Source organism: Gavia stellata, chromosome 27, assembly GCF_030936135.1.
Source record: "Gavia stellata isolate bGavSte3 chromosome 27, bGavSte3.hap2, whole genome shotgun sequence".
Classification (NCBI taxonomy): Eukaryota; Metazoa; Chordata; class Aves; order Gaviiformes; family Gaviidae; genus Gavia; species Gavia stellata.
The window spans coordinates 2,629,584-2,646,412 of record NC_082620.1 but is presented as its reverse complement, the minus strand read 5'-3'; the positions used below and the strand labels follow the sequence as shown (position 1 = coordinate 2,646,412).

General features: G+C 51.8%; 2 protein-coding genes across 2 annotated transcripts; both read right to left on the bottom strand.

The window, feature by feature from the left end:
- Positions 1-386: 386 nt before the first annotated feature.
- Positions 387-3,326, bottom strand: AGMAT (agmatinase). Its single transcript, XM_059830087.1, has 7 exons — positions 2,971-3,326; positions 2,624-2,826; positions 1,792-1,840; positions 1,460-1,655; positions 934-1,113; positions 590-674; positions 387-460 (listed from the first exon to the last, which is right to left on the bottom strand). The coding sequence occupies exons 1-7, from the start codon at positions 3,324-3,326 to the stop codon at positions 387-389; spliced, it is 1,143 nt and encodes a 380-aa protein (XP_059686070.1).
- Positions 3,327-5,070: 1,744 nt separating this feature from the next.
- Positions 5,071-16,504, bottom strand: PINK1 (PTEN induced kinase 1). Its single transcript, XM_059829997.1, has 8 exons — positions 16,199-16,504; positions 13,827-14,138; positions 12,731-12,834; positions 10,555-10,737; positions 9,485-9,648; positions 8,088-8,215; positions 6,723-6,959; positions 5,071-6,319 (listed from the first exon to the last, which is right to left on the bottom strand). The coding sequence occupies exons 1-8, from the start codon at positions 16,502-16,504 to the stop codon at positions 6,059-6,061; spliced, it is 1,695 nt and encodes a 564-aa protein (XP_059685980.1). The 3' UTR covers positions 5,071-6,058.
- Between the last annotated feature and the right edge of the window lie 325 nt (positions 16,505-16,829).

Sequence of the window (16,829 nt, the reverse complement as noted above, 5' to 3'; positions counted from 1 at the left end):
CCACCTTTGGCTGCGCTCCCTTCCTCTACACTCATTGTCCTGCTGCTGCGGCTTAATGGGAGAAACCTTTTACCATGACAGTTTTGCAATGAGCCCCTATGAGCCAAGTGAGTAATTCCAGTGGTGAAAGCAGAGGTGAAGCGCCATTAACCGCCTCTTTCCTTTCCCAGGCAAACTCAAAAGCTACAGCCACCAGTTAAATGGGCTGTTCAAACCCAGCTGCTACCTACAGTTTATCAGCTTAAAATTACCTTTTCTTGTGGTAAATGGCATTTATTCCTTACTGCAAAGCACGCATTCCCTGCGACTGGTCGAGGGGAACAGGACACGGAAAGCCTCGGCTGGGGTCGGAGCTGCGTTGCCCGTGGGGCAGGCGGGAGCTGCCCTCACATCGTCTTCACTCTGGGGAGAACGCAGAGCATCTCGAACAGCAGGTTTGCCCCCAGGAGGGCTGTGTTACCTAAGAAAAGACAAAAAGGGGCAGGGGGAAAAAAATCAAGCTGTAAATGCCCAACCGCTTTCACCCACGCCGGTCAGCCGCCTCCGCCAGGCTCACGTCTTTCTTACTCTCAACCATCTTTAGACTCACCAGAGACATCGTACATCGGTGCAACTTCTACAAGGTCACATCCCACTATGTTCAGTCCTTTGCAGCCACGAATAATCTCCAAAGCCTAGGAAAAAAACAGATTTGGGATCAAGAAACACATCTGACCTAGCAGGCTGGTCAGGGCTCTGCTTTCCCCTTGTGCAGCTAAGGAAACCCAGCCTATACAGACCAAATCACACCAGTTCAACATCTCCTTTCCTCGTTACGACTACGAAATGCCCCTTGGCCTCCCTAACCCTTTGCTTTGCTGCACTAGCAGCATGACCTCCTTTAATGGGAGCAAAAATGTCCCCACTGGACAACAAAGCTGCGTTCCCCCTTACCTGCGCAGGTGTAAGCCCGGCTATCTCCGGCGTCCCGGTGCCCGGGGCGTATGCGGGGTCTAGTCCATCGATATCGAAACTGATGTACACAGGCTTGTCCCCCATCTGCTTCCTCACCTCCCCCATCAGCGGCACCAGGGACCTCCTCCAGCACTCTTCGGCCGGGACCACCCGGAAACCCTGTGGGCATACAGAGACGCAGGCGCCCACTCAGGGAAAGGCAGGCAAAGCGGAGCATCCCCTGCCCCGCCGGGGATTTCTTGCCGGGATAAATCCTCATCCCAGGGCCAAGGTGCAGAGGTGCATCTTGAAGCAGCCTCCGCTCACCCCCACTTTCTTATTCTCCGCTCAGCTAACGGCTCGGTGCGCCGGGAGCGCTTGTCCTGCAGGCCAAGCTGCTGGCGTGGGACAAGATGCAGAAGAGACATTTCTTTTCCTGCTGAAGCTAAGGGAATATTAATGATGTGGAAATACTAATGGCAGGGAAAGAAAACGGCACTCGGTGCATGCCTGCGGCCAAACTTACCTGGTCCCGGCAGTACTTGTAAGGATCAGGGTCATAGGAGGAGCCTCGGATGCCGATCTGGACCACGCGGCTGCAGTCCAGCAGCCCTTCCTCCACGCAGCGCCGGAACGGGGTCCCGTGGTAGATCTTCTCCCCCAGGGCTCTGTCTCCGGTGTCGGTGTGAGCATCCACGTGCACCAGTCCCAGGGGACCGTGCCTAGTCGAGACAGGGTGGCCACGTTACTCCCCATCCCGTGCGCGATGGCCCTGCCTCCACCGTGGAGAGCAAACCAGGAGCCTTCCCAAGGCTCCTTCCCAGGGCCTTATTCTACATCTCCAGGTCAGAAACTTACTTTTCTGCCACGGCCTGCAGGATGGGGTATGTTATGGTGTGATCTCCACCTGCAACAGGACAGGGAAGAGGGTGTAACACACTGCAAGAGATGCCCAGCGCTCATTATGTTTGCTCCCAGGTGATTCCCCCCCCATTGCATTTATCCTGCACTTTTTTATACATCCCAGGGCTTCACTCCTGAAGGAAAACCTGAGGCTCCCGGGTGCAGATTGCTTCCTCTCTTCTCTTCCCTCTTTGGGAGGACTGGAGATGCATGACTGCTGGCAGGGGCAGTCCATGGAGCGGAACCCTTCACTGGGCTTATAAATAGTTTCTTGATTCACTTCTGAGGACACTGTAACTGATAATTTGCCCCTCGTTACTCTATACTCGCGTCATTTAGTGATGCCAAGCTGCCACTGCTGGAAACTCGAACACACCCCCAAATCACACCTCGTGCAAAGTGGCACTCTGCCAGGCGCTTGCTCAAGCCTGAAGCTTTCCAGAGAGATGCAAACTGCTCTTGCGTTGGGTCCTGCTCAAGGGGACACCAAAAGCACACTGCTGATCGGATTTGCAGTTCAGCTTCAGGCTGTGCACTGAAATAGTCTCTTGACTGACTCATTCTCCCCATTTTTGACACAAGAGGCATTGCTGACAGCAGTAATTTTAGCAGAAAGCATGTAAATTTACCCATGATTTATCCATTTAGCCCATGATTTAGCACAACATCCCGTGCAGGGGACAGATTCATCGCTCACCTTCTACCGCGTTCGGGGGGAGGGGAGGAGGAGACGGAGTTTGGATGAGCAGGGATGCGGTGGCAGGGCAGGGAGACGCAGGGTCCTTACCCAAGGTGAGGGGCACGCAGCCGGAGGCCACTATCTTCTGGTAGGCCTCTCGGATGAGGCGGCAGCTGTCGGGCAGGTTGTAGAGGTTCACGTTCACGTCCCCAATGTCAGCCACCTGCAAAGAGTCGAAAGGCGCTGCCCCGGTGCTGGCGTTGTACCTCCTCACCATCGCCAACTCGGCCCGGATCTGGCGTGGGCCAAACCTGGGAAAAGAGCACAGCAGGGAAAAGCTGCTGGGCAGAGTTCCCGATACCAGCACCGCACACCCAGCGCTCCTCTCGCAGGAGGAGAGCCATGCCGGCCGGAGCTAAAGCACTGGCTTCCCTGGCACCACGGCTAGCCCTTACCTTGCTCCCGGCCGGTTGGACGTGCCCGTGTCTAGAGGGACGCCGACGAAAGCTGCGTCCAGTCCCTCCGCCGACGCCTGAACGGGCAGTTTCATCATGGAGCAGACCCCCACGGGCCGGGCCACGAACTGGGCACTGGGGGGCACGTTGAACTGCGAGCCCCAGCGGCAAGGGGCCCCGTGACCCAGGGCCAGGAGGAGCCCTGCAGACGCACCAGGCGAGGAGCCGGAGGCGGCCAGAGAAGCCGGGGCCCACGGGCTGCGGCGTGGGGTGGCTGCCGCAGGCAGCTTGACAGCGCAAAGCCCGGCTTGCCGGGGCAGCAGCTGGCTGCAACCAGCCCAGAGCGGGCGCCTCATCCTGCCCCACAGGCTCCGAACCTCTGCCCCACACGGAGCGGAGCGAGCGGCACCACAGAGGCTGCTGCTTCTCGGCTGGAGTGCCACAGCCAGGCAGAGAGCCAGCCGCTTCCGCCATCCCTCCCTCCGCCCTCCCCAGGGTTCAAAGTGCGGCCAGACACCCCGCTGCTCAGGGAAGGGCAGAGATTCGGCTCCGGCCTTGTGTTCCCCCTCCCGGCTGCCCCCTTGCCCCACGGCACAGTCTGCTTCTTGGCAAAGACCGGGAACAAACGCGGCAGCAAGGGGCTTCAGCTCGAGGGTCTCCAACAAGCGCCTGCCTAGGGATTAGCACGACAGGGCGAGAGGGACATGCTGGGAAATGTTCCAGTTTTGCTCCCCTTGGGCATTTGCAGAAAGTAAGGCAGCATTTGTTGCAGTAACAGTATATACTTTTAAACTGCACTTTCCAAAAGCACCCGGAATGCTGAAGAATGATTAAAAAAGTCTCATTGACAAAAGGCGGGCAGTGAAAGAAAACAAGAAAACTATCCAACCTCAGCAGAACCGTAGACAGACAAAATGCAAGCAAAGGAGAAGCGATAACAGGGATTTAAGAACCGGAGGCGGTGCTGCCGGACAAGCGTTTTAGGCCATTTTTGAGGACAGAAAGATGAAATGAGATGATTTCCAGGGGAAGCAAGTAAGTTTCCAGTGTCTGCAGTTAACCAGCACAGATCAAAGCCTGGTTGGCCTAATAACGACACGCTTAAAATCAGATGGCTCCGGCTCCTAATTCTGCTCCCTACTCGTGTAGCAATTGGACCTGGGAGGAAAATCAAGGGGAAAGAAAACCAGAGCATGTTCACAGCAGAAAGCCTGCTCCACACAGTTGGTTTGGATAGGGAGTATGTGTGTATTCCACACCCAGTACTGCATGGACAAGGAAAGACTCAGCAGGTGAACAAGCAGAGCTGCACCTTGCTGAGCTACCCAGCTCTTGCTGGCTCAGAGAAACAGCCGAACAATAGAAAGAGAGGTCAGAGTGGAGATCTACCAGGAAAGCGACAGTATTTACTCTTCAAAAAGCTTCAGAGACAAGTGTCCGGGGAACTGGCCTCGCCACTAGATACAGGGGCACAGAGCTCACAGGAGAGTGCGCACACAAATCCAAGGCAGCCATCCCAGCTAAAAATGCGCTGCAAGAACTCTGCATCAAAGAAAAAGCAGCAGCAGCTTCGCTTAGGGTCAGACCAAGACTAAAAAGTTCATTTTCTGCAACTTTTTGCCCAAAGAGCTCATTTTCCGAGATTTCCCAAGCTCTGTGCTCTTTGCTGAGCCTTCTTTACAGCCCCAGCAGTGTGCTGTGTTCACAGGCAAAATGAGCAGGTCCATTCCCCGCACCATTGCTGAACTAGACGCCGTTTCAGCATGCGAAACCTTGATGGCACGTTACTGAACCATGATTTGCTGAGGGCTATCAGCCATTTGACACATGGTATCATCGACCTGGAAACTGCAGGAGCAGCCAGTGATTTACTTGTCAGGAGAGTACGAAATGGGCACATTCACAAGGCAAGGTCTGTTCCTCTTCGGGAAACTCCACTTTGTGGAATAAAATAATGTGTTTCGGAAATGGGACTGAAAAGAGCCAAATGATCTCTTAAGATGCCACTGAACCAGGGCTACATTGCCCCTAAGGCCGCCACAGCCTAAAGCCTGGATCCGAGGAACAGAGATGAACAGATTTAGAGAACCCACTCAGCAGCAGAGCTTAATCTTCAATTTATTGTGCAAGCATAAATAACTTTCTCCCCAAGTTCCTCTAAACACAATTACAGACATGAAATCCAACAATGTTTTCATAAACACGACTGTTGTTGTCCAAACACCGATGTCTCCTATCCTCCCCGACCAAAGGATATTACTTCATTGTTAAACAGAAAAAACAGGTAGGTAAAACAGAAAAGCATCCCACTAAACTCTAAGCAGGCACTGCTGCTCAGCCCCATTTTGTTTGCAGCATTATCCCTAACCAGACACAGTTTGACTCGGCCTTAGACCCTGCGGCAGCAGTCACTGCACAAATACAACAGTCAAGAAACAAACATAAGCAGGTTTTGGGTTCATTGTACTTGCGCTATTTTGCTAGCAACTAGCTAGATATGTAATGGTGCTTTATCGTAAGAAGCCAGCAGCTCCTGACGCTCACCTTACCGGTCAGCACCTCACTAGGAGGCTTTTAGGCGGTCATTTTATAGCAAGATCCATCTGTGGCTGCAGACAAATATCATCTTAAGACCACCACTGGTTTCCCTAAGAAAACAAAGACTGCACATCCCTCTGTCAGCTCAGCTTTCTTGGTGTATTGTTTAAATCCGTGATGCTTCCGTGTAAAGAGCAGCTAGACAGTGCCTTCTCCCACACACACCCCCTTCTGAAAGGGAACTTGCTTCATTCAACACACAACTTAGAAGTCAATTATGAATTCCCAAACGTGAGCAAAACCAGGCACGTACCTCAGGACACCTGCAAGGTCCGCAAACCCTCACACCAAGAGAGTAATGAAGCAAGGGCATTTCCTCTAGCAGGGAGAGAAAAGCAGCATGTACTAACACTCAACCCCTCAAACACAGGCCTGCGGTTTTGTTCCCTAAAGCACTACAGGATTCCAGGCAGACAGAAAAGACAGATTCCTATGTGCCTTTAGAAAGTGCCATTTATCTATCACACAGTCGTGTCCCAGACGGTACTCTTCACCCAGACCGACTTCTCCAGGCCAGTAACAGGAATATTGCTGCCCAGAGGTCTTCATACTCAAGGTTTGCCAAAAAGCACATCTTCATTTTGGTTTCTATCCGGCTTTTATCCACCAGTCCATCCATGAGCAAAGCGGCCGCAGACTGGCAGAGAAGCCAGGCGATCATCTGGTCGGGTTTCAGGATCTTGGACGCTAGAACGCTTTCACCCCAGAGGCTTAGGTGAAGCACGTTGGCAGCAACTCTAGCAGACAATCTCTGCAAAAGGAAGGAGAGGGAAGATTAGCTGATCCTGCTGCAATCCTGTCACATCGATAGCATGTGGCATCTACACTGCCAAAGTCCCCCAGGCCTCCTCTAAGGCACCGCCAAGTCCCTGTGAATAAAAAAGCTCTTTGTGACCATTAATAGCATGCAACTGCACGTAACGCCCCCAGGTCCAATCCCTGACACAAACATCCACTAAAATCCCCGAAACTATTCAGTGTCGCATGTGAGAGGCCGCACTGTATTTCAGCAAAGACCTTTTGTTTGTCTTTGATAGTTATCTAGACAGCAATATCATCAGGATTACAGTCCTGAGCCCTCCCGAGCAAAATGATCTACAAACAATACTTCCAAAGGCTGGTTAGATGACTTCTTCAAGACAACAGCTTCTTACCTTGTTGGGATCCCTCTGAAGTAGCATCTTTATCACTTGCTTCACCTCAGGGGGCACGTGATCGGGCAGGCTTGGCAGCTGGTCTTCATGGTAACTTCTGCTTTCCAGAGTGGAGTCCCCATGGCCATAGAAAGGATTGGGCAGGCCAAAGATTTCATAGGCGATTGCTCCAACAGCCCAAGCATCGGCTTTACTGTAGTTGATCACCGTGCCCGGACCAGGTGACGCTGTGATCACCTGCCACAGAGATGGCGATGTTCAAATAAACAGCTCTAGTGTGGGCTCTGTGCTAAAACTAATCTTCAAGGGTCAAGTCAGTATTTCTGCTGTAATAAACAGAGATGCTGAAACCAAAGCTAGGTTTTGTCTAAATCTCTGCTGTCAATATTCCCTATTGGCATGCTCGGAGCCTTTGGCACTGAGCAGCTCACCAGGATACCGGGAGGAGTTTGGTCATTGTGCCCAGGCTTTAGTTGTTGCCCCTGACCAGTATTCACGGAATCCCAAGAGCTATTTCACTCTGGGATTTTAGGTAGGCAGGAGACTTGCGGATGACCAACCAAAACTGCATCAGCACTTAAGCAATGCAAGGCCCGGTGCTCCAGGTCAAGCGGACAGTTAAGGGTGTCTTCGCTTTTATTACGGTTATCATCAGAGAAATAAAAAGGAACTGTAAATAATTTCACAACCACCTTGAACTTCATCCAAAAACTACTGTCGCAACACAAGGTTGATGCATAAACTTCTTTAATAGCTACACAGAAAGGGGCCCAAGAAAAGACTGAAGAGCAGACTTTTTGTGGGAAAGGTCAATTCTGCCTCGTAACACCAACTGACTACGTTTCACCTTTTAGCACTCAAGGCGTCTGTTCGACAACTGCTCAGCACAGGTCTGAAGAGGACTTTTTTTATTAACACAAGGATGTTTAGCAAGCATAACTCAAGTTAGGACATGGACATCCTATGCCACTTTATGGGACATGACGGAGCGTAAGGTGAGGTTAGTTATGCAGTAACCAGCGACGGGTACTGTCTTGCATGACTGAGTTAATGTCAATAAGCAGGAACAGGTAGAAAATGATCGATCTGATCACAGAGGCTTTCAGCTGTTACTGCTGTTACTGCGAACACACACCAGCAGAGACCACATAAGCAAGTATTGGTGTGTGCACATGGGGGGAGGCTCAGGGACAAATCACAGCAAGGTGATGTGCACGCATGCCCTCCACTGCTTCTAGACCTAATCCCACCCCTTTTCAAGTTCCTATCACAGCCTGCACCACAGCTGGGGCTGCAACTTTTTAGTCCCGACAGCAGGATAAGCAGACAACCAGCAACACAAACCATTACTACAGGGGGATTTACCTCGGGTGCCATAAGACAGCCATTGCCGCCCCGATCCACGTAAGAGCTGGTGAAAGGCAGTCTCAAGCCGACGTTTTCATCTGCCAAACAGCAACCGAAGTCCGTGATCACCAGCCAGGGGCAGCCAGCTGCGAACGACACGGGGCTAGCAGAGTTAGCGTTCAGTTGCAGAGGACCTAGCTGAATTAGACACCGCATCACATGGACACCAGAGAGTCTTCAGGAACAATTTCAAAACCCGCAGGAATCAGCACAACCACATGCTGTTTTCCTGCTTTGCCTCTGTATTATTAGGTGCAATATCGGTTTTATTAAAACAAAACTTGTTATTCCGTTTCCTCTTTAGAGGATATGACTGCTCCCCATGGAACATGCGTCTCACAAAACGCGCGGATACATAAAATTGAAGACATATAAGGCTAGAGACTCATCCATGATGGAGGAATAAATTCATTTTTCCCCTTTGTTTTTATCTATAGCAAAAGCTACCGATGTATATCTATATATTTAGCTATAGCAAAAGGCTGGAGAAACTTTGCATTAGTTAACAGTCCCTGTCCTGATGACAAGTCAAACATTGCAAAGTAGAATCATTACTTCTCCAGACTCCAATACAGAAAAATCGATGCTTTAGATCATTCCTAACCGCATTCAGCATAGCTCCAGAGAAGCTTTTCCTTCAAGAAAAGAAGGATGGCATTAGTGTCGCTGAAAACCTTCCCTGGCTGCTGTACCAAGACCCTTAATTACACAGATCTGGCTGCCTGCTATTGTTTCCTGCCCATTTAAATCTCAGTCATGCTGAAAAAGAGCTCAGGTAATTAAAATCTCAGTTAGAGAGGCTGACAGGAGAACCAGACAATGAAAATGCTGCTTTTGGCTTAAACACTCTGTCGGGTCCCTTGCCTTTCAACTCATGTTTCATCATCCAGCGTGCAGCACTATTAACCTGACCGTCAGGTGAGATTTTTAAGAACCGCCCTGTTATTTGGCTACTGAGAGATGACAGAGCCAAGAGCCTGAAGCAAAGGCACCTCCAGAATTGTCAGTGTGGCATTATTATATGCCCAACTGCTCCAGCCAACGTTTGCTGTGCTTCTGCAATGCATCACCTTAGCAATACTCTGCCTCTCTCCATCTGATTACAGTGCAACACTCCTTTCAAGTCCGTTTTAATGATCCAAAACCTGAGGCACAGAAGACAGGATAATTTACTTCCCCAGTGCTGCAGTGGCAGCAAGCAGTAAAGCTAAAAACTAAACCTGAGATTCTTCAAAGGGTTTGATGCTCATTTTTCCCCCAAACGCACACCTGGGTAAGACTTCCCCAATTGCCTACACGACTGCATCACTACTGTGCATGACTTAATTGGCATTTCTACTCAGTGATCTACATACCAGAATCAAATTCAACCAGGATGTTGTCAGACTTCAGGTCTCTGTGTGCTATTCCATGTCGAACAAGATGGTCCACGCCTTCCAAGAGCTGTAAAATCATCATTGTGGAGAGACAAACATCTGGACTGCTCTCCCTCAGATACTGGCGCAGGGTGCACGGATAACTAGTTCAGAACAAGGAAAACCTCAGAATTAGCATCCTGGAAGCTTATCGCTTGCGGTTCAACCTCAGTGCTGTCTGGCTGGGGATACAGCACGCTTGCATGTGCCAGATTCTTCCTGACCTCCGCGATGCCTTCCCACCTCCCAGCCTCATCCTGACACCACACCCCTGTCTGCTGTTCTCAAATCCTCTCTTTTGCAACACCACCCACCAGTGAATTTTCAGTGCTCTTGCCCGAGTTCACCAACTGCAAGTAAAAGAAGCCTCTTAAACAGCATGGCGAGGGGCTACAGGTATACAGTTGTCATTCTTACAGGTTTTTATGTACTGGTGTTATATTTTGAAAGAGGAGGCAGATAATAATGCAGATCGTATGAGCAAAATGAGGAGATGTGCTAATCAGGAGCAAGAATGTGTTCTTGAAATACAGAGAGAACAGAGCACTTCTCCAGACGCAGGCAGAACAAAGGAGTGGGAAACAGAAGGTGCTTTTATGTCAATGCCACTGCAATAGGCAATCAAAACCAAAACCCAACCGAGAAAGCCAGAGATGCCGACCGCTAATAAATCTCATTACTGATTCTACTCCGTCTCTAGCGACGTGTTCAGACTAGGGGTGAAGTTCAGACTTAGAAAGGCAGACAAATGGGGATAAGCTCCACATTTCTTACTCGAATTTGGGGTAATTATTAAAAAGAACGTCTTGTCTTCATTGTTGAACTAGAGTTAAAATCTCAAGGACTTGGAACAGGTCTTAGGAAGCGTTTCCAAGAGCATACTCTGCTTTTTGGCAGCAGCCCAGGCCAAATCTTTGCAAGGACCCGTGTAGCAGCAGAATATACAGCCCTGCTTGCTGGGCAGTGTCACAAAAAGCCCAAGTCATGTTAACAAGCTTCTCTCTACCTACTTCTTCATCACCAAGAAGAGCGTGCGGCTGTGACCGATCCCTCTGGGATTCAGGCTTAACGGAAGAACATCGGGATAGTCCACGAAGGCTCCAGGCAGCAAAGGGACTGAGGATGTGAACGCTCGGATCACCTGGATTATATTCGGATGAGGTTGCAACTTCTTCCTCCCAAGGACAGGTTTTCTACACAGAAGTATAGATACCACAGATTACATCGATCTCCTGGTCAGTTCTGATTTACAACAGACACATCTCTGTTATTTCTGGAATTACTTTTCATTAATATGGCCCGTCCTCCCCACCAAAGGGTTCCAAAGCAGCGTGCAAACACGTTTATTCTGCAGCGAAAACCTTATTAGAGAGAGCATTAAGGCTGCCCAGTACAGATTACAGGACTGCACATTAAGCAAATATTCAAACGTTCACATCCTGGAAACTATTTGGTTAGAAAGAACAGGGACAGCAACCTCCCTGCCCTTACGGCCAATTTCCTAACTGGTGCCTCAGCCCAGCGTTTCCCACGTTGATGCAGAGCACCGGCAGCCTGCGCAGGTCCACCACAGCAGCGGGCAGGACCCAGCACTTCCTCCAGAGTTCAACATCTACCCTGGTGCTTCCTGAACCATCATCAAGGCAGTGCTGATACACCAGCGGAGGGTACACAGACCAAGACTTTACCTGTGGCTGCTAGAAGGACTGTGTTGTAAGTGGATTTCCCTATATACGATGGCTGAACAGGAAATACTGGTGCTTTACCCGTGCTGCAAACGAAACTTTGCCGGAAATCCTTATGCTTTACATGCAGCCTTTAATTTTATCCAAACCCTACTAGCCTTTCCATGCTGCTAACAAAGGCAGAGCTAGTCACAGGCTGCTTCTCAGTTCAAAAAGAACTACAACAGCAGCTTTAGAGAAAAAAAAAAACCAAACACAATTACTTTGTTAGACACAAAATAAAGGTCAACTTCACACTAGGCATATCAATTTAGACCCTCTATTTTACGGCACAGGCAGGAAGCACTCACTACAATGAAAGGCAGGTTACCTATCTGTATCTGCAAAACAGATCTCTCTCCCCTCTCATCCCCTGAATGTCAAACATCCCTTTGGCTGCTCTGTTGCATTCTCAGCTAGCGCCGTACCACACAGCATTCATTATTCATTTGTATTGGCAGCTGAGATGTGTTTGAAATTTAAATCAGACAATCTGGACTGCAGACTCCATTGTTTCAAATCGAACAAAAAGACACATTTTTTAACAAAAAGCTAACTCAAGATAATTTAGAAGTTTCCATGGAATTTTCCACCTTCGTGCTGTTTGTTCACTTCTCAGTCGGGTGAAAGCATGGGAACCAAGTCATTTTCCATTTTCTTTCTTGCCAGTTTCCCTGCACTAGAACAGTTTCCACCTCTCTGCCCAGCACCCATTTTACAACCAAACCAGTTCTAAAATAAAACAGTCAAATTGTATTACAGTCAAATTGTTTGATGTTTAATACAGTCAAATTGTTACCAATTGTAGGCGTATATTTCTGTAATTAAAAAGCACCATGACACACATTTAAATGATTTTTAATTAGCTCCTCTTAGCCTTTAACAATATCCGCACATAACAAAGCATTTCACACATGTGGAAACTAAGACACAGGGCACAGAAGTGCCTGGCCACAGTCAACTATCAGACCACTGGCAGGACGGATGGGTCCCCAATTCTTGGTGTATCCTTTCGACACATTTTCTGCACTACGCCATCAAAGCTGGTACAGCTTAGCTGTAGGTATTCCCCGCACGCCAACAAGCCGTGCCACAATCTGCTCCTCAGAGTAAACAAGACTGTGTTAAATCACTATTTGAACAGCAGCATTGCTATGCGGTTTCCTAACTGTGCTGGAGAAAAGCACACCAGAGAAAAATCCCCAAGGCAGCCAGCAGCCTGTCCCTGCATGATGTTTGAGGCATGCGGCACTTCTGAAGGCACCACCGTTTAGACAAAACATATGCACACGCCTCCTGAGCCACGAATAATCCCAAGGCTTCGTTTTTATCTGCTTTCAGGAACTATTACAGAAACCTCTCGCCATCTTCTTAACAGCACAGATGTGCTGCAAAATTAATTGATAGATAAAATTAGCGTGTCACCATTTGAGAACCACCGCCATTTCCATTGTGGCTGTACCTGTGGCCAGAGACAGCTCCATATTCTCCGGCTAAGGCAACCCCCGTGGCTGGAACAAGCTCTCGGCCCATAGCATCGAGGATGGCTTCACTTGACGAACCAGCCTGCAACAGCAATTACACACCACGTTGGTTTAAGCTCCAAAATCATCCAGCCTCAACACAGACTGAAAACAGATAATCCTGAGGCTGGCACTGTATCTGGAATTAGATCAACTGAGACTAGATCAAAGGGGCTCCCTTCTCTACTCTGAAAATCGGAGAAGGCAATTAACTACTTAAAAGAATTTACCAAGGGACGTGGCAAGGCCTTTACTTGCAGAAAGAAATCCATTTGTCTCTTCAAATGCATCCTCGACTGTTAGCACTCTGAGCTATACGTTAACACTCATTTTCAACCTCAAGACCTGACTGGAAAAGCCCATGGCTAAATGCCAGGGTATTTCTGGAGCCCAAGGGGTTTCAGATGTTGGCATTTTGGAAGACTTTCTTAGAATATCAACTTGTCACATCAAGTGCCACAAAACCTCTTCAATGGCAAAACCCACATGGATTTTTTTTAAATGTGGAATAGCCACACTGAGGGTTTGAATCATCAGAGAGTCACTCGGGCTGGGAAACGCTAGCACGGATCTCGCCCATTCACTTCACGGCAAGGGGACCCAGCACGCAGGTTACTGCCCCACCCCTGTGACCACTGACTCGCACCTCAGCCGCACTTTGCAGAAGAAAATCTATTTCTATCCTGACACCGACAAGGACACCAATTCCTAAAGCACTGGCAGCAGTGGCTTTCCCATTCTTCCACCCTGCCATTACAGCCAGCTTCAGAAAAGCTTTTCTTCTGGAAACATCACCTCCGTAACCAACAACTCCAGCAGCAGCAGCTCTCAATGTCGATTCCAGAGGAAAGATGAATGCTAATTACCTTTCTCTGGGACTGCTCGCTAACAATCGACGTCTCCAATGTCACATATCAACAGCTTTGTTTTGACATGCTCATCGTGCACTACATAATTAGTGCTTTCAACACTTAAGCATTAAACATTTCAGCCCGACTTTCCAAGTGACAGACAGATTAAGAACCGACCCCTTACCGAAATGTTCCACATCATTTTGATAGCTAACGGAAAAGCCTCTTTTGGTTGGTATTTCTCTACGGGCTCCTCTTCAGCCGCCTGTGAAGCCGAGCCATGATCCCGCTGCACGGCTGGCCCCTGCCCTGTGAGATGGCTTCTCTCTGCACGTCCCTGATGATTGCAAGAGAAAGGAATAGCTGCTTCGTACACAGCGGCGCTGCAGCCCTTCCCGATGGGTTGGCCAATGAGATACTCTTCCAGCTTGAAGCCCTGCCAGCGGAAGGAGCTCAGGGGATCTTTCTGTGGCTTGCTCTTTCCGACAAACACTGTCTGAAAGGAGTAAGAAAAGACAATGATTAAAAAACCTGCTCAGTTATTCAAGACTTCCCAATGAAGGAGAACTCCCTTACTGTTTAAGCAGTACTACGCATCCCGTTGGGTTGGTCCAACCTGAAAGCCACAGTCAGGCTCTAACCATTAGGTCAAAATCACTGTAACCATAGGGAAAATAATTTGCAGACCGTGTATTTTTGTCTGAAACAAATTACCCCTAAAACAGTCTTTACCTAAGGTGCCCTTTCCAAGGGTGCTGTAAGTGCATGGGAAGAAGAGGAATGGGGAGGGGGAGTCATTTGCTAATCCAGAACATAAATATGTTTTGTAAAGACAAGTCTAACAATACTTCTAAAAAGAGATGCACTATTACACTTTTCTCCCTCTCCATAAATAAACCGAGCAAATAGCATTTAAAAGAAAATCCAATTAAGAGCAACAACAGATGGAAAAAAAATGCCCTGAGCTTTTGTGGCAGCCAAGTACGAGGGTTGGTTAGTTAGAAGAAGAGTGAATCATTGATGGGAGAAAGCTGAGGGAGGAAATCAAAAAAGACAAGAGAAGACAAAGCACAGGAGGGCTGTTCTGGAGTTTAACCATAGCGTTCATGATCCTACAGGTCTGGCGGTGCCACAGCTGTCACCTGGACCGATATAGCCAAGCACACTTCTCCACGGGCTACGACCCTGATGCACCAGTGGCTGCCCTCAGGATGGGCCCAGTGGCAAAAGGACACAGATTCAGGGACGGTGGAAGGGGGAAGACAGCAAATTTAACCACCCAGCCAGGGCAGGGGAGAGAAAGCATCCTGAGAAACTTCAGGGAAAGGCAGAACCTCTGTGGGAACGTGTTTGTCTGCCGGTTAGTGGGGCAGGTGACAGCTGGCTCTGAACAGCAAAGGTCTATTTTTACCCATGAAATACGTTCAGCACCGTCCGTCCCCAGTGCCCTGCCAAGCACGGCCTGGCCCAGCCTCGCAGGGACCCCGGCTGTCTCAGGGAGAGGGGACAGACCTGGGGGCTCGACACCAGCCTGCTGGGACATGAGGCCCCCATCACAAGGGCCTTGCCCCCCTCCCTTTGTGGGGGGACAAGGAGTGAGGACCCCACCGGTACCTGCTTTGGGGTGGTGAGGGGCAGCTGACCGAGAGGCTTCCCCAGTACCCTATTTTTAGGGAGGAAGAGGTGTCTGTGGGGCTGCCCACAGCAGTCCCCCTTCAGGGATGTGCCTGAGGGCTGCTCATAGCAGTGCCCCCCACCTTCCTTGGGGGGAGATGGGGAGGTGTACCTGAGGGACTCCCCACAGCAAGGACCCCCCCTGCCCTTCTGGGGGTGTCTGAGGGGCTCCCCACATCAAGGGCCCCCCCTCCCATTCACAGGGGGTGTCTGAGGGGCTCCCCACATCAAGGGTCCCCCCTCCCCTTCACGGGGGGTGTCTGAGGGGCTTCCCACATCAAGGGTCCCCCCTCCCCTTCACGGGGGGTGTCTGAGGGACTCCCCACATCAAGGGTCCCCCCTCCCCTTCACGGGGGGTGTCTGAGGGGCTCCCCACATCAAGGGTCCCCCCTCCCCTTCACGGGGGGTGTCTGAGGGGCTCCCCACATCAAGGGTCCCCCCCTCCCCTTCACAGGGGGTGTCTGAGGGGCTCCCCACATCAAGGGTCCCCCCTCCCCTTCACGGGGGGTGTCTGAGGGGCTCCCCACATCAAGGGTCCCCCCTCCCCTTCACGGGGGGTGTCTGAGGGGCTCCCCACATCAAGGGTCCCCCCCTCCCCTTCACAGGGGGTGTCTGAGGGGCTCCCCACATCAAGGGTCCCCCCTCCCCTTCACGGGGGGTGTCTGAGGGGCTCCCCACAGCAAAGGTCCCCCCTGCCCTTCACGGGGGGTGTCTGAGGGGCTCCCCACAGCAAAGGTCCCCCCTGCCCTTCACGGGGGGTGTCTGAGGGGCTCCCCACAGCACGGGCCCCCCCTGCCCTCGACGGAGGGTGCCCGAGGGGCTCCCCCAGGGAGCCCCGGGCCCGGGGGTCCCGCAGCAGCCCCCCCCGAGGGGACGCCGCACCTGGATGTGGCGGCACGCCGCCTCGGCCCGTCGCTGCTCCTCCAGGCGCGGCTCCACCAGCCCCAGCGCCATCGCCAGCGCCAGGCAGGCCCCGCCGCGGCCCCGCCGCGCCACGGCCGCCAGCCCGCTGGCCGGCCCGCGCAGGAGGAGGCGGCGAGCCGCCGGCAGCCAGGACAGCCAGGGCCGCCACGGCGAGGGCGGCGGGGCAGGCCGGGGGTCGGGCCGGGGGTCGTGGCGGGGGGCGCGGGGCGGGCGGCAGCGCGGCAGCAGGCGCAGGGCCCGGGCCAGCAGCAGCCGCACCGCCATGGCCGCCGCCTCAGCGCAACGGCCGCGGCGGCTCAGGGGGCGGGGCCGCGGCGGGGCGTCACCCGCGCGCGGCGCAACGCCACGCCCCCTAGGCGCCGGGGCCGCCGGGGCGCGGGGCGGGCACGAGCCGGGCGGGGCACAGCCCGGTGCGGTGCGGAGCGCGGTGCGGAGCACGGCCCGGGGCACCGCGGGGCACGGCCCCGTGCAGGGCAGCGCGTCCCGGTGCACGGCAGGGCATGGAGCAAGGCAGCAGCGGGGCACGGCCGTGCGCACGGCTTGTGCAGGGCCGGTGCACGGCCCGGTGCAGGAGAGGGCGTGCAGCAGG

Coding starts and splice junctions, on each gene's coding strand:
- AGMAT (XM_059830087.1), bottom strand. CDS start 3,326: ATGAGGCGCCCGCTCTGGGCTGGTTGCAGCCAGCTGCTGCCCCGGCAA. Junction 2,827..2,970: donor TCCAACCGGCCGGGAGCAAG/GTAAGGGCTAGC, acceptor CTCTTTTCCCAG/GTTTGGCCCACGCCAGATCC. Junction 1,841..2,623: donor CTGCGTGCCCCTCACCTTGG/GTAAGGACCCTG, acceptor GTCCTGTTGCAG/GTGGAGATCACACCATAACA.
- PINK1 (XM_059829997.1), bottom strand. CDS start 16,504: ATGGCGGTGCGGCTGCTGCTGGCCCGGGCCCTGCGCCTGCTGCCGCGC. Junction 14,139..16,198: donor CGGCGTGCCGCCACATCCAG/GTGCGGCGTCCC, acceptor TACTCCTTTCAG/ACAGTGTTTGTCGGAAAGAG. Junction 9,649..10,554: donor CTCTTCTTGGTGATGAAGAA/GTAGGTAGAGAG, acceptor GTTCTGAACTAG/TTATCCGTGCACCCTGCGCC.